Source organism: Notolepis coatsorum, assembly GCF_963971535.1.
Source record: "Notolepis coatsorum genome assembly, chromosome: 1".
Classification (NCBI taxonomy): domain Eukaryota; kingdom Metazoa; phylum Chordata; class Actinopteri; order Aulopiformes; family Paralepididae; genus Notolepis; species Notolepis coatsorum.
The window spans coordinates 314,422,307-314,439,278 of record NC_140165.1 but is presented as its reverse complement, the minus strand read 5'-3'; the positions used below and the strand labels follow the sequence as shown (position 1 = coordinate 314,439,278).

At 43.7% G+C, this 16,972-nt stretch overlaps 1 protein-coding gene across 1 annotated transcript in view; it reads right to left on the bottom strand.

Annotated features, from left to right (window-relative positions):
- rtn2a (reticulon 2a) overlaps positions 1-16,972 on the bottom strand; it is a gene marked incomplete at both ends in the record, with an annotated part of 50,746 nt that overhangs the window by 20,155 nt on the left and 13,619 nt on the right. The window contains 3 exons of the mRNA XM_084311631.1: positions 11,955-12,200; positions 15,944-16,055; positions 16,200-16,567. Of these exons, the coding sequence (XP_084167757.1) occupies positions 11,955-12,200; positions 15,944-16,055; positions 16,200-16,567 (726 nt within the window). The remainder of the gene's footprint in view (positions 1-11,954; positions 12,201-15,943; positions 16,056-16,199; positions 16,568-16,972) is intronic.

Below are 16,972 nucleotides of genomic sequence, written 5' to 3'. Positions count from 1 at the left end.
TTTTATATTGTTTAGTAGTGTATATAGGAACCAGTTTCTCAGGAACTTAGCATGTCTTTTTACCATGCATATCTTGTGTCTTACCTATTTTATTTTTCTATGCCTATTTTATTATTGTATTTTGCACAATCAATGCGGGCATGACCACCCGCATTTCACTGTATGTCCTGGTATGTACAGTATGTGACAAATAAACCTCTTGATTCTTGAGAAAAGCCTCAATGGACTGGTGTTGAAAACTAGCACTCGTGCTATAAACACGCAAACAACACATCTGGTCTGTCCACTGTGACTGGTCCAATGTAGCTGTGGTGTCCATTTTAAATAAACGTTTTCATTAATTCATGTATAGCCATTATAGATTTAAGCTGACCAATGGATATTATTATTAAGTGTTGAGTTAACGTGCTTCGCAAAACTCAATTTAGTGGAATAGACATATTTTTATGGGATTTGGAAATTGATACTCTTCCTTCATTACCTCTCATCTAACAACCTATATATTCTACTTTTTCACTTTTATCTCTGTGCCAAACGTTGGCATTTAGGTCTACATTCATCAGACCAATTTGTTGATTACATTCTGGCCAAACCACACTCTCTTTTTTAACCCTTTCACTACCACACTACAGAAGGTTAACCTTTCACTACCACACTACAGACGGTTAACCATCTGTAGTGTGGTAGTGAAAGGGTTAACCTTCTGTTGTGTGGTTGTGAAAGGGTTAACCCTTTGGTAGTGTGGTAGTGAAAGGGATAACCTTCTGTATTGTCACAATGAAAGGGTTACCCCTTTAGTAGTGTGGTAGTGAAAGGGTTAACCTTCTGTATTGTCACAGTAAAAGGGTTAACCATTTGGTAGTGCGGTAGCGAAAGGGTTAACCTTCTGTATTGTCACAGTGAAAGGGTTAACCATTTGGTAGTGTGGCAGTGAAAGGGTTAACCTTCTGTATTGTCACAGTGAAAGGGTTAACCATTTGGTAGTGTGGCAGTGAAAGGGTTAACATTCTGTATTGTCACAGTGAAAGGGTTAACCATTTGGTAGTGTGGCAGTGAAAGGGTTAACCTTCTGTATTGTCACAGTAAAAAAGGGTTAACCATTTGGTAGTGTGGCAGTGAAAGGGTTAACCTTCTGTGTATTGTCACAGTGAAAGGGTTAACCCTTTGGTAGTGTGGCAGTGCAAGGATTAACCTTCTGTATTGTCACAGTGAAGGGGTTAACCCTTTGGTAGTGTGGCAGTGAAAGGGTTAACCTTCTGTATTGTCACAGTGAAAGGGTTAACCATTTGGTAGTGTGGCAGTGAAAGGGTTAACCTTCTGTATTGTCATAGTGAAAGGGTTAACCCTTTGGTAGTGTGGCAGTGAAAGGGTTAACCTTCTGTATTGTCACAGTGAAAGGGTTAACCTTCTGTTTTGTCACAGTAAAAAAGGGTTAACCCTTTGGTAGTGCGGTAGCGAAAGGGTTAACCTTCTGTATTGTCACAGTAAAAAAGGGTTAACCCTTTGGTAGTGCGGTAGCAAAAGGGTTAACCTTCTGTATTGTCACAGTAAAAAAGGGTTAACCATTTGGTAGTGTGGCAGTGAAATGGTTAACCTTCTGTATTGTCACAGTAAAAAGGGTTAACCCTTTGGTAGTGTGGCAGTGAAAGGGTTAACCTTCTGTATTGTCACAGTAAAAAAGGGTTAACCCTTTGGTAGTGTGGCAGTGAAAGGGTTAACCTTCTGTATTGTCACAGTGAAAGGGTTAACCATTTGGTAGTGTGGCAGTGAAAGGGTTAACCTTCTGTATTGTCACAGTGAAAGGGTTAACCATTTGGTAGTGTGGCAGTGACAGGGTTAACCTTCTGTATTGTCACAGTGAAAGGGTTAAACATTTGGTAGTGTGGCAGTGAAAGGGTTAACCTTCTGTATTGTCACAGTGAAAGGGTTAACCCTTTGGTAGTGTGGCAGCAAAAGGGTTAACCTTCTGTATTGTCACAGTAAAAAAGGGTTAACCATTTGGTAGTGTGGCAGTGAAAGGGTTAACCTTCTGTATTGTCACAGTGAAAGGGTCAACCATTTGGTAGTGTGGCAGTGAAAGGGTTAACCTTCTGTATTGTCACAGTAAAAAGGGTTAACCCTTTGGTAGTGTGGCAGTGAAAGGGTTAACCTTCTGTATTGTCATAGTGAAAGGGTTAACCCTTTGGTAGTGTGGCAGTGAAAGGGTTATCAATGGCCTTCTGCGGTCAAGCAGCCTTGGTTTATAATATGAACCGAGTGCAGCTCATTCCTCCACATTACAGGGAGCGTGACCACAGAGGCGCAGAATGCAGACAGACGGGCTACTGGGCTCATTATTCTGTGGCCGGCGCCCGGGCATGAGAATAATATAGGCAGGCAGATGGGTTGTTTATAAACATTACAGCCCTCTAGGAATACCCACAATGCCCCCCTGGTGCACACACCTGTCCCCTGTGACGACAGGTGGGCATACAGTAACTGTTGTCGTTTCGAGACACAGACAACACATGTAGGTACTGTATATATATATATATATAGTTTTGACGACACGTTTGGAAATTGACAAAGAAGGTTACGCATTTAATGGTCCAGCAAACTAGCAGGTTATTCCTTGACTTCGTATCAGTATTAATGCTGGATTTTTCCAAACAATTGCTCTTAAATGTAAAGCAATGGCGCAGTATTTAAGTATCTGTTAAGAAAAGTTAATAATAATTTTTTTTTTTTTTTTTTTTTTTTTTTTAATCCTTTATTTATCCAGGAATGTCCCATTGAGATACAAGATCTCTTCTTCCAGGGAGTCCTCTCTGGAGATAAAACACAGGGAAATGAAAGGTTTATTTCTGGCTTGGAAATAGAACACATACACAAACATTAAAGGTGTGGAGTAAAAGTATTGCAGAAATAGTATTGATTAATGAATTTCTCATTGAAATGTTTTTTGCATGTCCAAAATGAATGTTGTTGTTTACATGTTTCTGGCACGTAATCCCCTCCCTACTTCCCATTTCCCCCACGTAGAATACACCTGTTTGGACGAATGACTAGTGCTCTAGTGCAACATCTAGTGGCTGAATGTAATCTGTGGCACCTTTTATGGCTCAAACACACCCACCACTTTGGTGGACATGGTGCACGAACCATATGTTACTCAGTGAATGTATCAATGAATGAGTTAATGAATGGATAAATGAACAGATGAAAGAATGAATGACAATATGAAACAAATCGCCATTTCCTGTTTACCCAGCTTTCACATGTCTCTTCCCCAAATAAACACCCGTCTCCTCGTTGCACCATGGGTCACATTCACACAAAAAATGTGAAAGAAACCAGCTGGCCAAGTCATTACACACTGCTACTACAATCTCCCATTAAAGGAACAGTTCACGTTGTTAAGAAGCCTATGTTTGTCACAAACGGGGAGTCATTTAAATGAATCCAAAATGCACTGGCATTTAGTTAATTTTTTTAGATATTACTGTATGAGGTAGAAATTGTTAGCATGTTAGCAAATGCTAGTGGAAGTCAATGGGGTACGTTAGCATGTCTAAAAATAAACACATTGTTGTCAAATGATTTGCCCACAGACTTCCACTAGCATTGCTAAAGAATGCAAACATTTCTACTCACAATATCTCAAAAAAAAAAACACTATATATTGAAACCACTCCCAGTTTGTGACAAATCAGATTGGCTTTTAAACGGCATCGTTCCTTTACGCCACAACGTGCATTAGGCTATAAAACAATCTTTGTAACTTTGCTACCGACTACTCAAGTTCGCTACTCAAACACAAGGAACACAACTCGCTTCAACCATGAAAGATCACCAACCTCTGCCTGCTTGACGCTGCTCTCTCCTCCAGACACACTCTGCTGTGTTAAACGGTCAATGAGCTGTGAGAAGACAGTCTCCTCTACAGCCACTATCACCACTAGACCCCGACAAAGGCACAGCGATAAAGAGCCCCACAGACACCACCAGTGAGTGGTTATCAAACCCCCTATCAACCGTCCGACTCCTTTCCTGGCTGCCAGTCAGTGAAATCAAACACTGGCCTTTCCGTGCGAGCCCTGCCTGTCAGCTTCTGTCTACTAAGCAGCCTGTGAGTGAACACACACAACATGTACAGTATAATCTGTGTAAATTGACACTGCTGTCTCTCTTTTCTCTTAATCTGATCTCCTGTTCTTTCACAGCTTCAGTCAGGAGGAGTCTCTCTCTCACCTTTGGTGGTCATTTTGATTGCTGCTCGGACGATCCCTCTCTCTGCCTCTCTCTCTCTCTGGTCTGTTCCGCTGTGCTTCCTCGGCCCCTCTGAGCCGTTTTTGGCCACCCCTGCTCTGTCAGCAGTCCGCGGGCCGGACGGCCAAAAATAATCTAGTCTACAGCAGCAGCAGCAGCCGCCGCCCCCTTTCAAGACTCCCGAAGATCAACACATGTAGAAGAGAAGACACTCCCGTATGTTCACAGTCCATACGTTTCACAGTCAGTGTGATATTGCAACAGCAACAACAACAACAACAACAACAACAACAACAACAACAACAACAACAACAACACAAAGGGGTCTAAATCAAAGTATAATGATGCGTGTTCGATCTCAGACAGTGTGGTTTGGATTTGGGCACTTGAAGGAAGGAGTCTCTGCTGCCAAGAGAAGAGAAACCAAGAGATCCAGGAGGCTATCCTAGGACCCTGGAGCCGAGCGGCTCCAATGACAATTAATCAGAGGCCGACGGTGTGGAGAATGACACTGACATTAAACCAAGGTGATTTACTAGGGTAAACACTAGTTAAGAATCAGTACCACATTGCTATAAAGTAGTAAAGCAACCAGGGCGGCTACGTGGCGTAGTGGGCAAGGCACTCGCCATGAAATGCTGGAGACGCTGGGCTCGTCAGTTCGAGCCCAGCGCTCCACATTTGCTTTCAGTTTAGCTGGTGGTCCGTACTAATACACATTGGCCGTATTAGGGGGTGGGAAACTGATGGGTGGGGATCGGACTCCTACAGGTCGGTTGGTGCGCCTGCGCAGTAGAATCAGGAAGTGTCGGGGGCAGCGTGAGCCTCCCACGCGTTACTCCTCGCCACTGAGAGATCGAGCTGCGCAGGTGAAAAGATGCGACTGCTGTTACCTCAAGTATCGGAGGGGACTTGTGCTATGTATGACTTAGTCCACATTGCAGCCGGCTTGTGGGAGGCAAGAAACAGCGTCCGTGACAGGGGAGGGTTGAATTGGATGATACGAAATTGGGATGGGAGAAAAATATAGAAAAATGGGAGAAAAAGTGGAGAAAAAAAAAAGTAGTAAAGCAACCCTCATCGTCAATGGAGTGGAATCGTTTCTTATTCTTAATTTTTTTTAATAAACATCCCAGGCTCGAGTCATACAGTATGGCTCTCTTGTCTTCTAGCTACGGGAGAGATGGTGTTCACACACACATACTGAACTGTGGGGAGTGTGTGTTTGGGGGGTGAATCTTCTCATGCAGATCATCACATTGACCGCACTGTTCCGCTCAGGCAGATAAGCCGATCCTGAATCCGACCCGCTGACCTGCATTACAGTGACTCTTAACCCTTTCACTATACCACACTGCCAAAGGGATAACCCTTTCACTGTGACAATACAGAAGGTTAACCCTTTCACTGAGACAATACATAAGGTTAACCCTTTCACTGCCACACTACAGAAGGTGAACCCTTTCACGACCCGGCCTGCAGATGGAAGCGGTACAAATACAGTGATCTTCCACATTCTGATACCATATTCTGCACCTGCTGTGTTTTTTACTAGCGATTCAAGAGACCGTTGTCGACCGAGACGCGCCTGTGTTATTATCTCTCGGCCCGCAGGTGAAGAGTTAATCTGCCCCGTTCACTATAATAAGACTAGGCTCCATATTGAGTGTGACACTCCACTGGAAGTGTCAATGGTATCAAATTGAAAGATTGGATGCGTTTCAAATCTCTCTCTCTCTCTGTGTGTCTCTCTCTCTATCCCCCCTCCCTCTCTCTCTCTCTCTCTCTCTCTCTCTCTCTCTCTCTCTCTCTCTCTCTCTCTCTCTCCCTCTCTATCTCTCCCTATGTCTCTGTCTCTCTTGCTCTCTCTCTCTCTCCACCTCCTCTGTCTCTCTTTCTCTTGATCTCTCTCACTCTCTCTCTCTTTGTCTCTCTCTCTCTCTTGCCCCCCCTCTCTCTTTCTCTCTCTCCCCCCCTCTTTGTCTCTCTCTTGCCCCTCTCTCTCTCCACCTCTCTCTGTCTCTATCTCTCCCCTCTCCCCCTCTCTCTCCCCCCCTCTCTCACCCCCCCCCCCTCTCTCTCTCTCTCTCTCTCTCTCTCTCAGACAGCAATTACATGCCTATTCTTGTCCACAGACCCACACAGACAGACAAACACACACCATTCTCTCTCTCAAATTCTAGAAGAGCACCTGATGATTTGTTTGCTAAACATTATTCACCACAGAGCACGCCATGAACTCTGCTACTCAAATGGGTCTTATTGGTATGAAATAGGCTGCTTATTACCAAAGCAAGATCAACATACTCATGTATATACAAGTAATAAAATATTGGGCGACAGTGCTCGGGGAGTAGAGCAGTCGTCTGGTAATCAGAAGGTTCCCGGACCCCGGTTAGATTCCGCTCCTCCCGGGCAGCATGTCGAAGACACTTAACCCCTAATTGCTCCTGATGAGCAGGTTGGCACCTTGCATCATGGTTGCCTCCGCCGTCGGTGTGTGAATGTGTGAGTGAATGGGTAAAATGTGAGGAACAAATTGTAAATCGCTTTGGATAAAAGCGCTATATACCGGTAAATGCAGCCATTTATCATTGGGAATAGCACTGCACACGACCGCAGCAGACTGCAGAGAGTGGCTCGGTTAGCCAAACGCACCATCGGAGGTGGGTTTCCCACTCTCCAGGACATTTACACCAGGCGTTGCAGCGCCAAGGCTAAGAGAATAGTCAAAGACTCTAGCCACCCAAACAACTGCCTCTTTGCACTGCTGCGGTCAGGCAAGCGCTTGAGTCTCATCATGGCCAGTACAGAGAGACTCAAAAGGAGCTTCTATCCCCAGGCAAGCGATACCGGAGTCTCATGGCCGGCACAGAGAGACTCAAAAGGAGCTTCTATCCCCAGGCCATCAGGATGCTCAGTGTGGACTCTATGCAACACTAACTCATCCATTCTACATTCACTGCACACAACATCCACATGTTTATTTATTATTATTAAATTATATTTTTTCCATATTTGACAGGGAATAACCATGCTGACGATGACCAAAAGCTAAACGATGCCACTGAGCTCATTCGGCTACTTCTTGAGATCAATTATAGTAAATATCTAAGCAAATGAACAAAGGGCAGATCATTTACAGGTTTTTTTGTAGATACAGTACTGAATTTTGCAATGCAATATGAAATAAGAATGTAGAATATAAAATGCCTGGCTTATAAATCTCGATTTAGCACCACCAGTCGCCCAATGGCGGGCAGCAAAGACTGAATGAAATCTACTGTAAGTACAGTTTTTGTATAATGGCGATAGCTGCGTAAAAAATAACCGGATTGAGGCAAGTTTTTTTCCTAGACGTTCACAGAAAGGTAAAGAAACAATATAGGGTTGTATTTTATGGCAATAACGTTAAGGTTTGTTCAACCCGTAAGATATAAACACGACATTCACGTCAATAGTTGTAAGAAAAGAATGGCTGGCCTTCCTTTGTCTGCGGCTGGTGTGCTAGTAACACTTGCTAAACAAACGTAGTGCTGAAAATATACACTTTGACTGCTGTTTTGATAGGGTTAGGGTCTTTACTCTTGGCTACATTTGAAAAAGAAACACAACATCACTTAATACGGACTGTATTGATCTATTTGTGACGTGAAATAAACATTCACCTTTAACACTCACTTTAAACACTTAAAACACTTTTTAACACAACACCATATTTTATCTATTTATTGCTAAAACATTTGCACTACCTCTCTAACGCATTTTAGCATTTTGTTTTTTAATTTTGTACATTTTAGTTTTGTATATTGTATATTTTGTATAGTGTTTGGTGTTTATTCTTTTAACTTTTTTACTGTATGAAGCACAATCTCAGGAGGCTCATACGGAACCAAGCATTTCACTATAATGTACCTTATATGTGACAAATAAAACAGAACTTGAAACGTGAAACTTGAGATTGATAATAACACGCGTGCCTAGGGCTGTCCCCGACTAAGGATGTGTATAGTCGACTTGTAGTCGCCAAAATGTGCCGATAGTCGACTATTAGTCGACTATGAAAAAAAAAAAGTATAAATATATATATTTTTTTAATCATTCCATTTGGGCTGTGGGGGGTGCTTAATGTCTGAAGGAGTCGACGGAAGGCTTCTTGTCCTCTGCAAAAGCATGCAATTGGTCCACTGATGGATACATCTTGATATTTGCCTAGTCTAGTGTGTTCATTAGACGGGTGAAATCCTCTTTCAGTGCCTCTGTGCCTGTTTTCTTAGGCAGTTAGCCTCTGGCATGCGTGCCATTAGCGTTAGCCACACTTCTAGGCCTATTTTCTTTTGGAAAGAATGATAAAAACATTTAAATAAAATAAAATTTTTATTTTTTTTGCATTCGACTAAGAGGTTGGCAGTCGACTACGGCTCCTTTTCGATCGATTAGTCGACTATTCGACTAAATGGGGTCAGCCCTAGTCTGCACACGCTCAGAGAGTGACGCCGTGCGTCTGAACTCTCAGGCTGACCAGGAATGCGTTCCCATTATGAGTGAAATCCTGAGGGAACGTTACCGTGGAGACACAGTGAAACACTCCGGCTTTCAGGAGAATATCTATTCCGAGGGCCAGTGCGCGCTCACGCAGATCCTCCGTGGATATGCGAAATCCGATATGTTCTTTATTTCACGTATTGATCAAGGAATTGATTGATTCGCGCCCAGCGACATGGCAAGGACGGGGAGATGGGTGGGAGCCGGGAGAGATAGAGGTTAAAAGGGGTAGAAGATCTATTAGAAGGCCTATTAGATTACTATCATGTTATAATGTGAGCCAGCTCTATTTTGTACTAAATGTTAATAGAATCTTGAATCTTTTATCCTGTAGTTACTGAGGTTATTGACCCTATAAGATCACAATAAGAGATCTCTCTCACATCATCACATCATAATAACAAAGCCACATGTCGACTAAAAACACACTTCTTCAATCACTATAGAAATCTTTAAAATGTTCAATGAAAAACACTAACATTTTTACTGTCTTCTACTATCATGCACTTTGCTACTATATTACTACCTACTATGCTAATATGGGGCTATCGTGGACAGGGTGAGCAGTTTCAAGTACCTGGGAGTCCACATCACAGCGGACCTGACATGGTCTATCTACACACATAGATTCTGTGGTGAAAAAGGCGAAACAGCGCCTCTATCACCACCTGAGACAGCTAAGGAAGTTCAGAGTATCGGGGAAGATACTCCACTCCTTCTATTCCAGGGCTGTAGAGAGCATTCTGACTGGAAACATCACTGCCTGGTTTGGAAACAGCACGGCACAGGACAGGAAGGCACTCCAGAGAGTGGTGCGCTCAGCTGAGCATACTACGGGTATTGCACTACCAACCCTGCAGGACTTATATAACAGGAGGTGCAAAACCAGAGCCTGCAGAATTATGAAAGACCCCCACCACCCCAACAACAGCCTGTTCAAGCTGCTGCGGTCAGGCAAGCGCCTACGGTCACACGCTGCAAGAACAGAGAGACTCCGGCTCAGCTTCTTCCCCCAGGCCATCAGAACACTGAACACTGAACTCTCCACTCACAAGTACACATGAACACACACACACACACACACACACACACACACACACACACACACACACACACACACACACACACACGCGCGCGCGCGCGCGCGCGCGCGCGCGCGGCAACCGCTAAAACAATCACTTTAACACTATGATCGCCGTGGACGAGTTTACACGTCATTCCTAGCCATGCTCATTCTGCCGAAGACGCCGTAACTCGTCTTTGATGTCAATATTTCAAAAATCTGTCATCGAAATCATATTTCCTTTCCGGAGCCCTGAGACACACTGCAAAGCCCCACTCAACTCTCTAGCGGTTCAAGAGCGCCATCTGGTGGCCGATCGGCAGATCGCCAACCGGAAATTAACCTTTGAACCGGTAGTGCTCATCCATATGTGGTCCGGGCACTCGCTATCGTTAGAGAGACTCCGTATTGACACAGTGAACATCGATCAGTGCAAATAACTCAAAAAAACAACATGATTTGGACGTATATACTATTATACAACCTGGAAATGGATTGGGCATTTCTCCATCCCATAATAGAAAAAATTCTGTTCCACGCTCATCTGCCAGCGGCGCGAGGAAGCCACGGTAAGATTCAGCGTTATATTCTAACGTATTCCATATAAACTGCTATGATGAACATATGACCCACTCTGGATGAATCATCTAACGCTGCCCACGGAATTATAAACGATCCCCCGCCCATCCGGTCATCATCAGATGATGCGTAGAAACTTCTAGAACCACGTCCAGTTGACATTTTTTATCTCGCACAGATTCCTACCAAACTGTATTTGATCATCAATATAATGCATTTAGGGCTATAAATCACGTTCTGAAGAAAGCTGCAGAAAACGATAAAAGCATACTTATACTTTAGACCATATTTTAGTATGAATATGTGAATGAAAAAGTTTAACGTTGCTACACCCTGAACAATACATATAGGACATTGAATGGGCCATAATAATGGCAATTTAGCAATAGAATTAAAAAAGTTATAGCCCTGCAAAGAAGGGGAACTTCTCCATAGACAAATAGAGCTGGCGAGGGATGGTAAATTATGAATTTAACCCATGGCGATTAAAGTGTTAAAAGAAATGTCACTTTAAAAAATAGAAAGTCACTTTAAAGGAAGGAGGTACTGTATAGTATAGTTTAAATACATTAAGAGCTAAAATTGTAAATTGTATATTGTATAGTAGTGTATATAGGAACCAGTTTCTCAGGATCTTAGCATGTCTTTTTTTTACCATGCATATCTTGTGTCTTACCTATTAAATTTTTTCTATGCCTATTTTTATTATTGTATTTTGCACAATCAATGCGGGCATGACCACCCGCATTTCACTGTATGCCCTGGTATGGGGGGGGGGGGGGGTAGGTGAATTGCAATGGCCTGTGGGTAAAGTAGTCCTGCACACATCGTTAACAAAACCAGCTCCAGGTGTTTGACTGCTTTGACTGTTTGACTTGACTTTGAGTCTGCGGCTCAAAACGAGCTACTGTGGTACCTTCACGGTTAATGAGACATCAATGGGAAAGTATCCGCCCGATTTGTACAAGTGATGCTTATTTTGAAGGTATGAACCTGTACTTTCATATCATGTAAAAAAAAAAAAAAGTATCCACAAGGCCTCAACAAGTATCCAAATGGTAAATGGTGCATTTATATAGCAGCTTTTATCCAAAGCGCTTTACAATTTTGTTCCTCACATTTTACCCGCTCACTCACACATTCACACACCGACGGCGGGGGCGACCGTGCGAGGTGCCGACCTGCTCATCGGGAGCAGTTAGGGGGTTAAGTGTGTCTTGCTCAAGGACACATGGACACGAACCTTCCGACTACCAGACAGACGTCTGCTCTACCTCCTGAGCCACGGTCACCAAAAGTCCATGCCTGGTCACATAATTTGTAGACAGGAGTGAGCATTCATTGCAATTCATATCGCAGTTCCATGCAATTCAATTGGATTATATAACGTGAGTTATATACAAGTGAGCAGATATTGTGTCAAAATAAAAGGAAAAAATAATCCTTATATATTAAGATATTAATTCCTTCCATATCACACCCTGCCCCCCGCCCCCCCCCCCCCCCGTGTATACTGTACCTGCTATGTGGATGCAGCACACGATGGGATCCTCTGATAGGCTGAGTGCTGAAAACCAGTGTTCGCTGACCAGCTGTTCCTGAGTGTTTCTACTGACGGCAGACGAGGAGGAGGAGGAGGATGAAGCGAACAGCGCGTCGCCCTTGAGCCCGCCTCTCGGTCGCACGACGGACGTGAGCAGTTTGACAGAAATGGTTTCCATGGTGACAGGGGACTCAGGCTCAGCCTCTGCCGCCGCCGCTGCTGCTGGGAAAACAGGAACAGCGTCACCAACCATCAATAGTGAGATCACCTCTGACTTCACGTTTTTTACAGCACACACAGTGTGGCGAACATGTTACCGGACGACGGAAGACAAAAGATTTCAGTGGATTTTCAAAATCTATACCACCACAGCGGTTCTCGACCGTCGACGTCATGTTGACGAATTGATACGCATTAGGCTTTGTCTCTCTAGGCTTAGTTCTAACTCAAATGGAAGTCTGTCTGTCTGTCTGTCCTTTGATTTTTCTCAAGAACCGCTCGTCCGATCGACCCCGCGCTCAGCCAGTGTGTTGCCGGAGGCCCAATTAAATGCAGCATCGAGCATGAAGTCGATCAGAAGAGCGGCCCCCGAGAACGTTGCAAGCAGCAACACCGCGGTTCTCGAGAACACCGCAAAGCAGCAATACTGGGGGCCAGGCGGCGGCCCCCCCGATCCGCCACGCGCTCCAAATGACTGTTCTGCATGTAGGCTATCATGTATCATGTATCATGTATGTAATTTTATTTGGTCATTAACTTATTATTTGTTTGTTTGATTGATTGATTGATTATTTACCGTACTTCTGTGATGTACTTTGTACCATCTGTCTCTCTTCTATTTTATTTTATTGTCCCCTTTCCCCTGTTACCCTTCTACCCTTACCCTGCTGTGCGTTCAGTAGAAAGCTCTCCGGCTGCAAGCTATTCTCCACTTGCACAACCTGAAAGTAGGCACTTCCGGCTGACTTCCGGTTGCCAATGGTACTTAAATAAACAATACTTTGCGGCGTCGTTTCTTGAGGCTAATGCTGGCTAACAGAAGCTAGCACAAGAAACAACGCCGCAAAGTATTGTTTATAGTGCATTTCTTGCCACCTTATAGCATTTGTACATTTGTATGACAGTCTATAATGCTCCCGTGAGGTTTTTCCGGACGTTTTGGTAATGATTTTCACTATAAAATCATATTTCTAAATGACAGGAAGTTGATAAACTGGCCGGAATAGCTTTGAGCTAACGATCTTTGCCGATGCATTCCATTCTAAACGTAACGTTAGTTGTTCAAAACATTACCCGTCTATATAATTTGTTCCTCAACGTTATATAGACGGGTCATGTTTTGTAAACTAACGTTATGTTTAGAATGGAATGAATACATGGGTCGGGAAAGATAGTTAGCTCAAAGCTAATCCGGCCTGTTTAACCACTAGCTTCTGTTAGCTAATGAAGGCTAATGCTGGCTGAGCAAGGAAACTAACAGTAAACGTTTTTACATGAAATACAGCCCAAAAACCCTGCTGACAAACGTTTGCTTATTAAATACATTCTATACTATAATAATACAAACGTTTCATTGCCTCTCTGTGACGACAAAGATGTTTAAATAAGGGGAGAAAAGTTGCTAAAACCAATGTATTTGGATGGGACAGGAAGTACCATTGGCAACAGGAAGTCAGCCGGAAGTGCCTACTTTCAGGTTGTGCAAGTGGAGAATAGCCTAGCCTAGCAGAAATGAATGGAAGCGGATCAGCTAGCCTAGCTTAAAACTCAGAGAGAGGTGTTTTTGGCCAACAGCTAGGCAAGCTGATCCGTATCCACTTCCATTAATTTGTTCTAAGCTATAAACTAATAACACTTTAACCTATTGGTAAACCTATTGGTAAAACAACCAAAAGCCTAGAGACAAAGCTCAGCTGATAAGAGTTGTGCCCTTCCTGATGACTTGTCGTACAGAACTTGTAAGTTGCTTTGGATAAAAGCGTCAGCTAAATGACTAAATTAATGTATTGTTGAAAAAATATACACGATGACTGCTGTTTTGACAGGATTAGGGTCTTAAGAGGTTAAATATTCCACAACTGTCTAATGTAGCTGAGCAGATAACGGAGGAGAAAGTGAAACTCGTCAAAATGTTCTCTCTTATACAGTATTGTTCTCTTTTTGGACTTCTAGTGAAGGAAATAGTGAAATCCCTGTTGTCTGGAGACTTCCTCAAAGACCGCTGGTTGAGAACCACTGCTGGACCAGACATTTAGTCGTTTAGCGCAGGGGTTCCCAAACTTTTCAGGCCGGGACCCAGAAAATAAGGCGTCAGAGAGCCGCGGCCCAATGCACATCGTCAGGCTTTTTTTTTTTGTCAGGCGACCGATTTTTTAAGCCAAATATCACTTCAATCCTATTAAGTTAGTTCAAGTTAGTTATTCATTTATATGTGCTATTTATGAGAGGGCTAACTTGTTGCAAAATAATAATGATAATAATAATAGCCTCATTAAAATACTATTGTTGCTTCGGTTGTTTTCAGCGTTTTATGTGCATAATCTGTTATTTAGTTTGAAATGTTCGTTGAAATAAGTAGATTTTTCGTTTTTGTTTATTTATTAAGTTAATATAAAACCATATAGTCACATTTTAGAATACAATAGAATAGAATTTTAGAATACAACTAGAAACACTGTCCTGGCCTGCTTCTAAGTTCAGTGACCTAAAAAAAAAAAAAAAAAAAAAAAAACTTGCGGCCCTCCCGTGGCTGCTCGCGGCCCACCTTTGGGTCGCGACCCCGACTTTGGGAACCACTGGTTTAGCGGACGCTTTTATCCAAAGCGACAACAAATCAGCAGGAAGATTACAACTCTGGCAGCTAAGGGTCAGTAAGATTGTTTCTACAGGCTTGAGTCTTGAGTCATCATGTGATTGTCTCTCTGTGTTTGTTCCCTGTCTGACTCAAGTGAAGCAGAGATGAAGGGGCGTCTCTCTGATCTCATCTCTATGGTCATGGTGTGTTGGTGTGCGAGTCAATCAAACACATAAACACATTTACACACACACACCAACACGCACACATCAGTTGTACACACAATCTTATACATGCATGTTGGCTGTACACTTGCACACACACACACACACACACACGCACGCACGCACGCACGCACACGCACGCACGCACACACACGCACACACACACAGTATTACCGCAATAGCCATGCGCCATGCCATGCCTATGTGTCAAGGTCTTGTCACAGTTAACCCTTTCACTACCACACTACTGAAGGTTAACCCTTTCACTACCACACTACTATAGGTTAACCCGTTTCACTGCCACATTATAGAAGGTTTCACTACCACACTACAAATGGTTAACCCTTTCGCTACCACACTATAGAAGGTTAACCCGTTCACTACCACACTATAGGTTAACCCTTTTCACTATAGTTTCACTAGTCTGGTAGTGAAAGCGTTAACCCTTTGTAGTGTGGTAGTGAACGGGTTTAAGTCCATTATAACCATTTGCATCTATTTCTAAAGGGACACTCTTATAGCACTCCCAATCATAGCACTAGGAAGTATGGAGATGCATGCACATCTACTGTATTACTACTGTAAATATAATTTGTAGTTACATCTAATAATTATAATACTATTCAAACTGTAGTTATGAATATAATATAATAGAGCGGGAGAGGCTGGAATATTGTTTATATTGTATTTGATGTTGTTTTAGATGTACTGTATGTCATGTGAATTGTTTATGTTTCAGATGTTTGTGAAATTGAAAAATATTGTGGGAAAATAAAAACTGTATAGTTATGAGGATATCTGTTCATACATAAGACACTAGAAATGAACGAAAGCCTCGTGCGTCCACCGCTCCTATCGCTACATCACCGGAGATCCACTTTCCGTGTTTCATCCCACAGTCATCATCATCACCCTCCTCCTCTACCCCCTCCGTCTGGTTCTCTCACCCTGGAGGCTGTGGTGCTGGAGAGGCAGGGCAGGGTGAGGAGGCTGGGGCTGGGGCTGGGGCTCGGAGTCCGAGGCGTCCCCCTCCTCTCTTTGGATCCCTGGGTCTCTCTCCTGAGGTTCCAGCTCAGTCACAGTTTCTATCGCTCTCCTCCTTGCTTCTCTCACTCGCCTCTCCTCCTCCTCCTCTCTCTCCCTCTCCTCCTCCTCCTCCTCTCTCTCCCTCTCCTCCTCCTCCTCCCTCTCCCTCTCTCTCGCCTCCTCTTCCTCCTCGTCGTCTCGGTCGAGGAGGAACGACGGCTGGGGGTCCCATTCCACGTCTGGCGAGTCCAAGAGTGTCTCCAGGGTGTCCGTGCGGGTTATGGAGGAGGCGGGGGGCCCGGTGCGGGACGAGGCGCGGCGCCGGTGGTCCCGGAGGTGTCGCGAGGTGCCCACCGCCTCGGCCTCGGCAATGGCGATGTAGGAGAAGGTGAGCTCCAGGGTGCTCTGCCGCGGCGTGCCCCAGATGGAGGGGGACGAGGCCAGGGTGTCATCGTCGTCCTCGTAGCCCTCTTCCCCGAGTTCGTCGTCCTCGGACCACTCCCGGGCCGTCTGCAGCTCATAGAGGTCCGACTCCTCGTTCCCACCTGGAGGACAACAGCCCAGACGACTTTATTAATAATAATAATAATAATAATAATAATAATAATAATAATAATAATAATAATAATAATAATAATAATAATAATAATAATAATAATAAATTACATTTATATAGCGCTTTTCTAGACACTCAAAGCGCTCCCCACACTGTAGGGTGGAAATTGCCTCCTTCACCACCACTGGTAGCACCCAACATTGGGCTACGCAGGCTCAATGGCTGCCATACACACTGGCACCCGGCACACATCACACTACTACACAATAGTGTAACACTAAACCAGCCATCTACATTCATTGCACACACTCACTTTAAACAAACACTCACCCTCAACATTCACTTTAGACACTTTAATCACTACACCATATTTGTATCTATTTATCACAAAAGA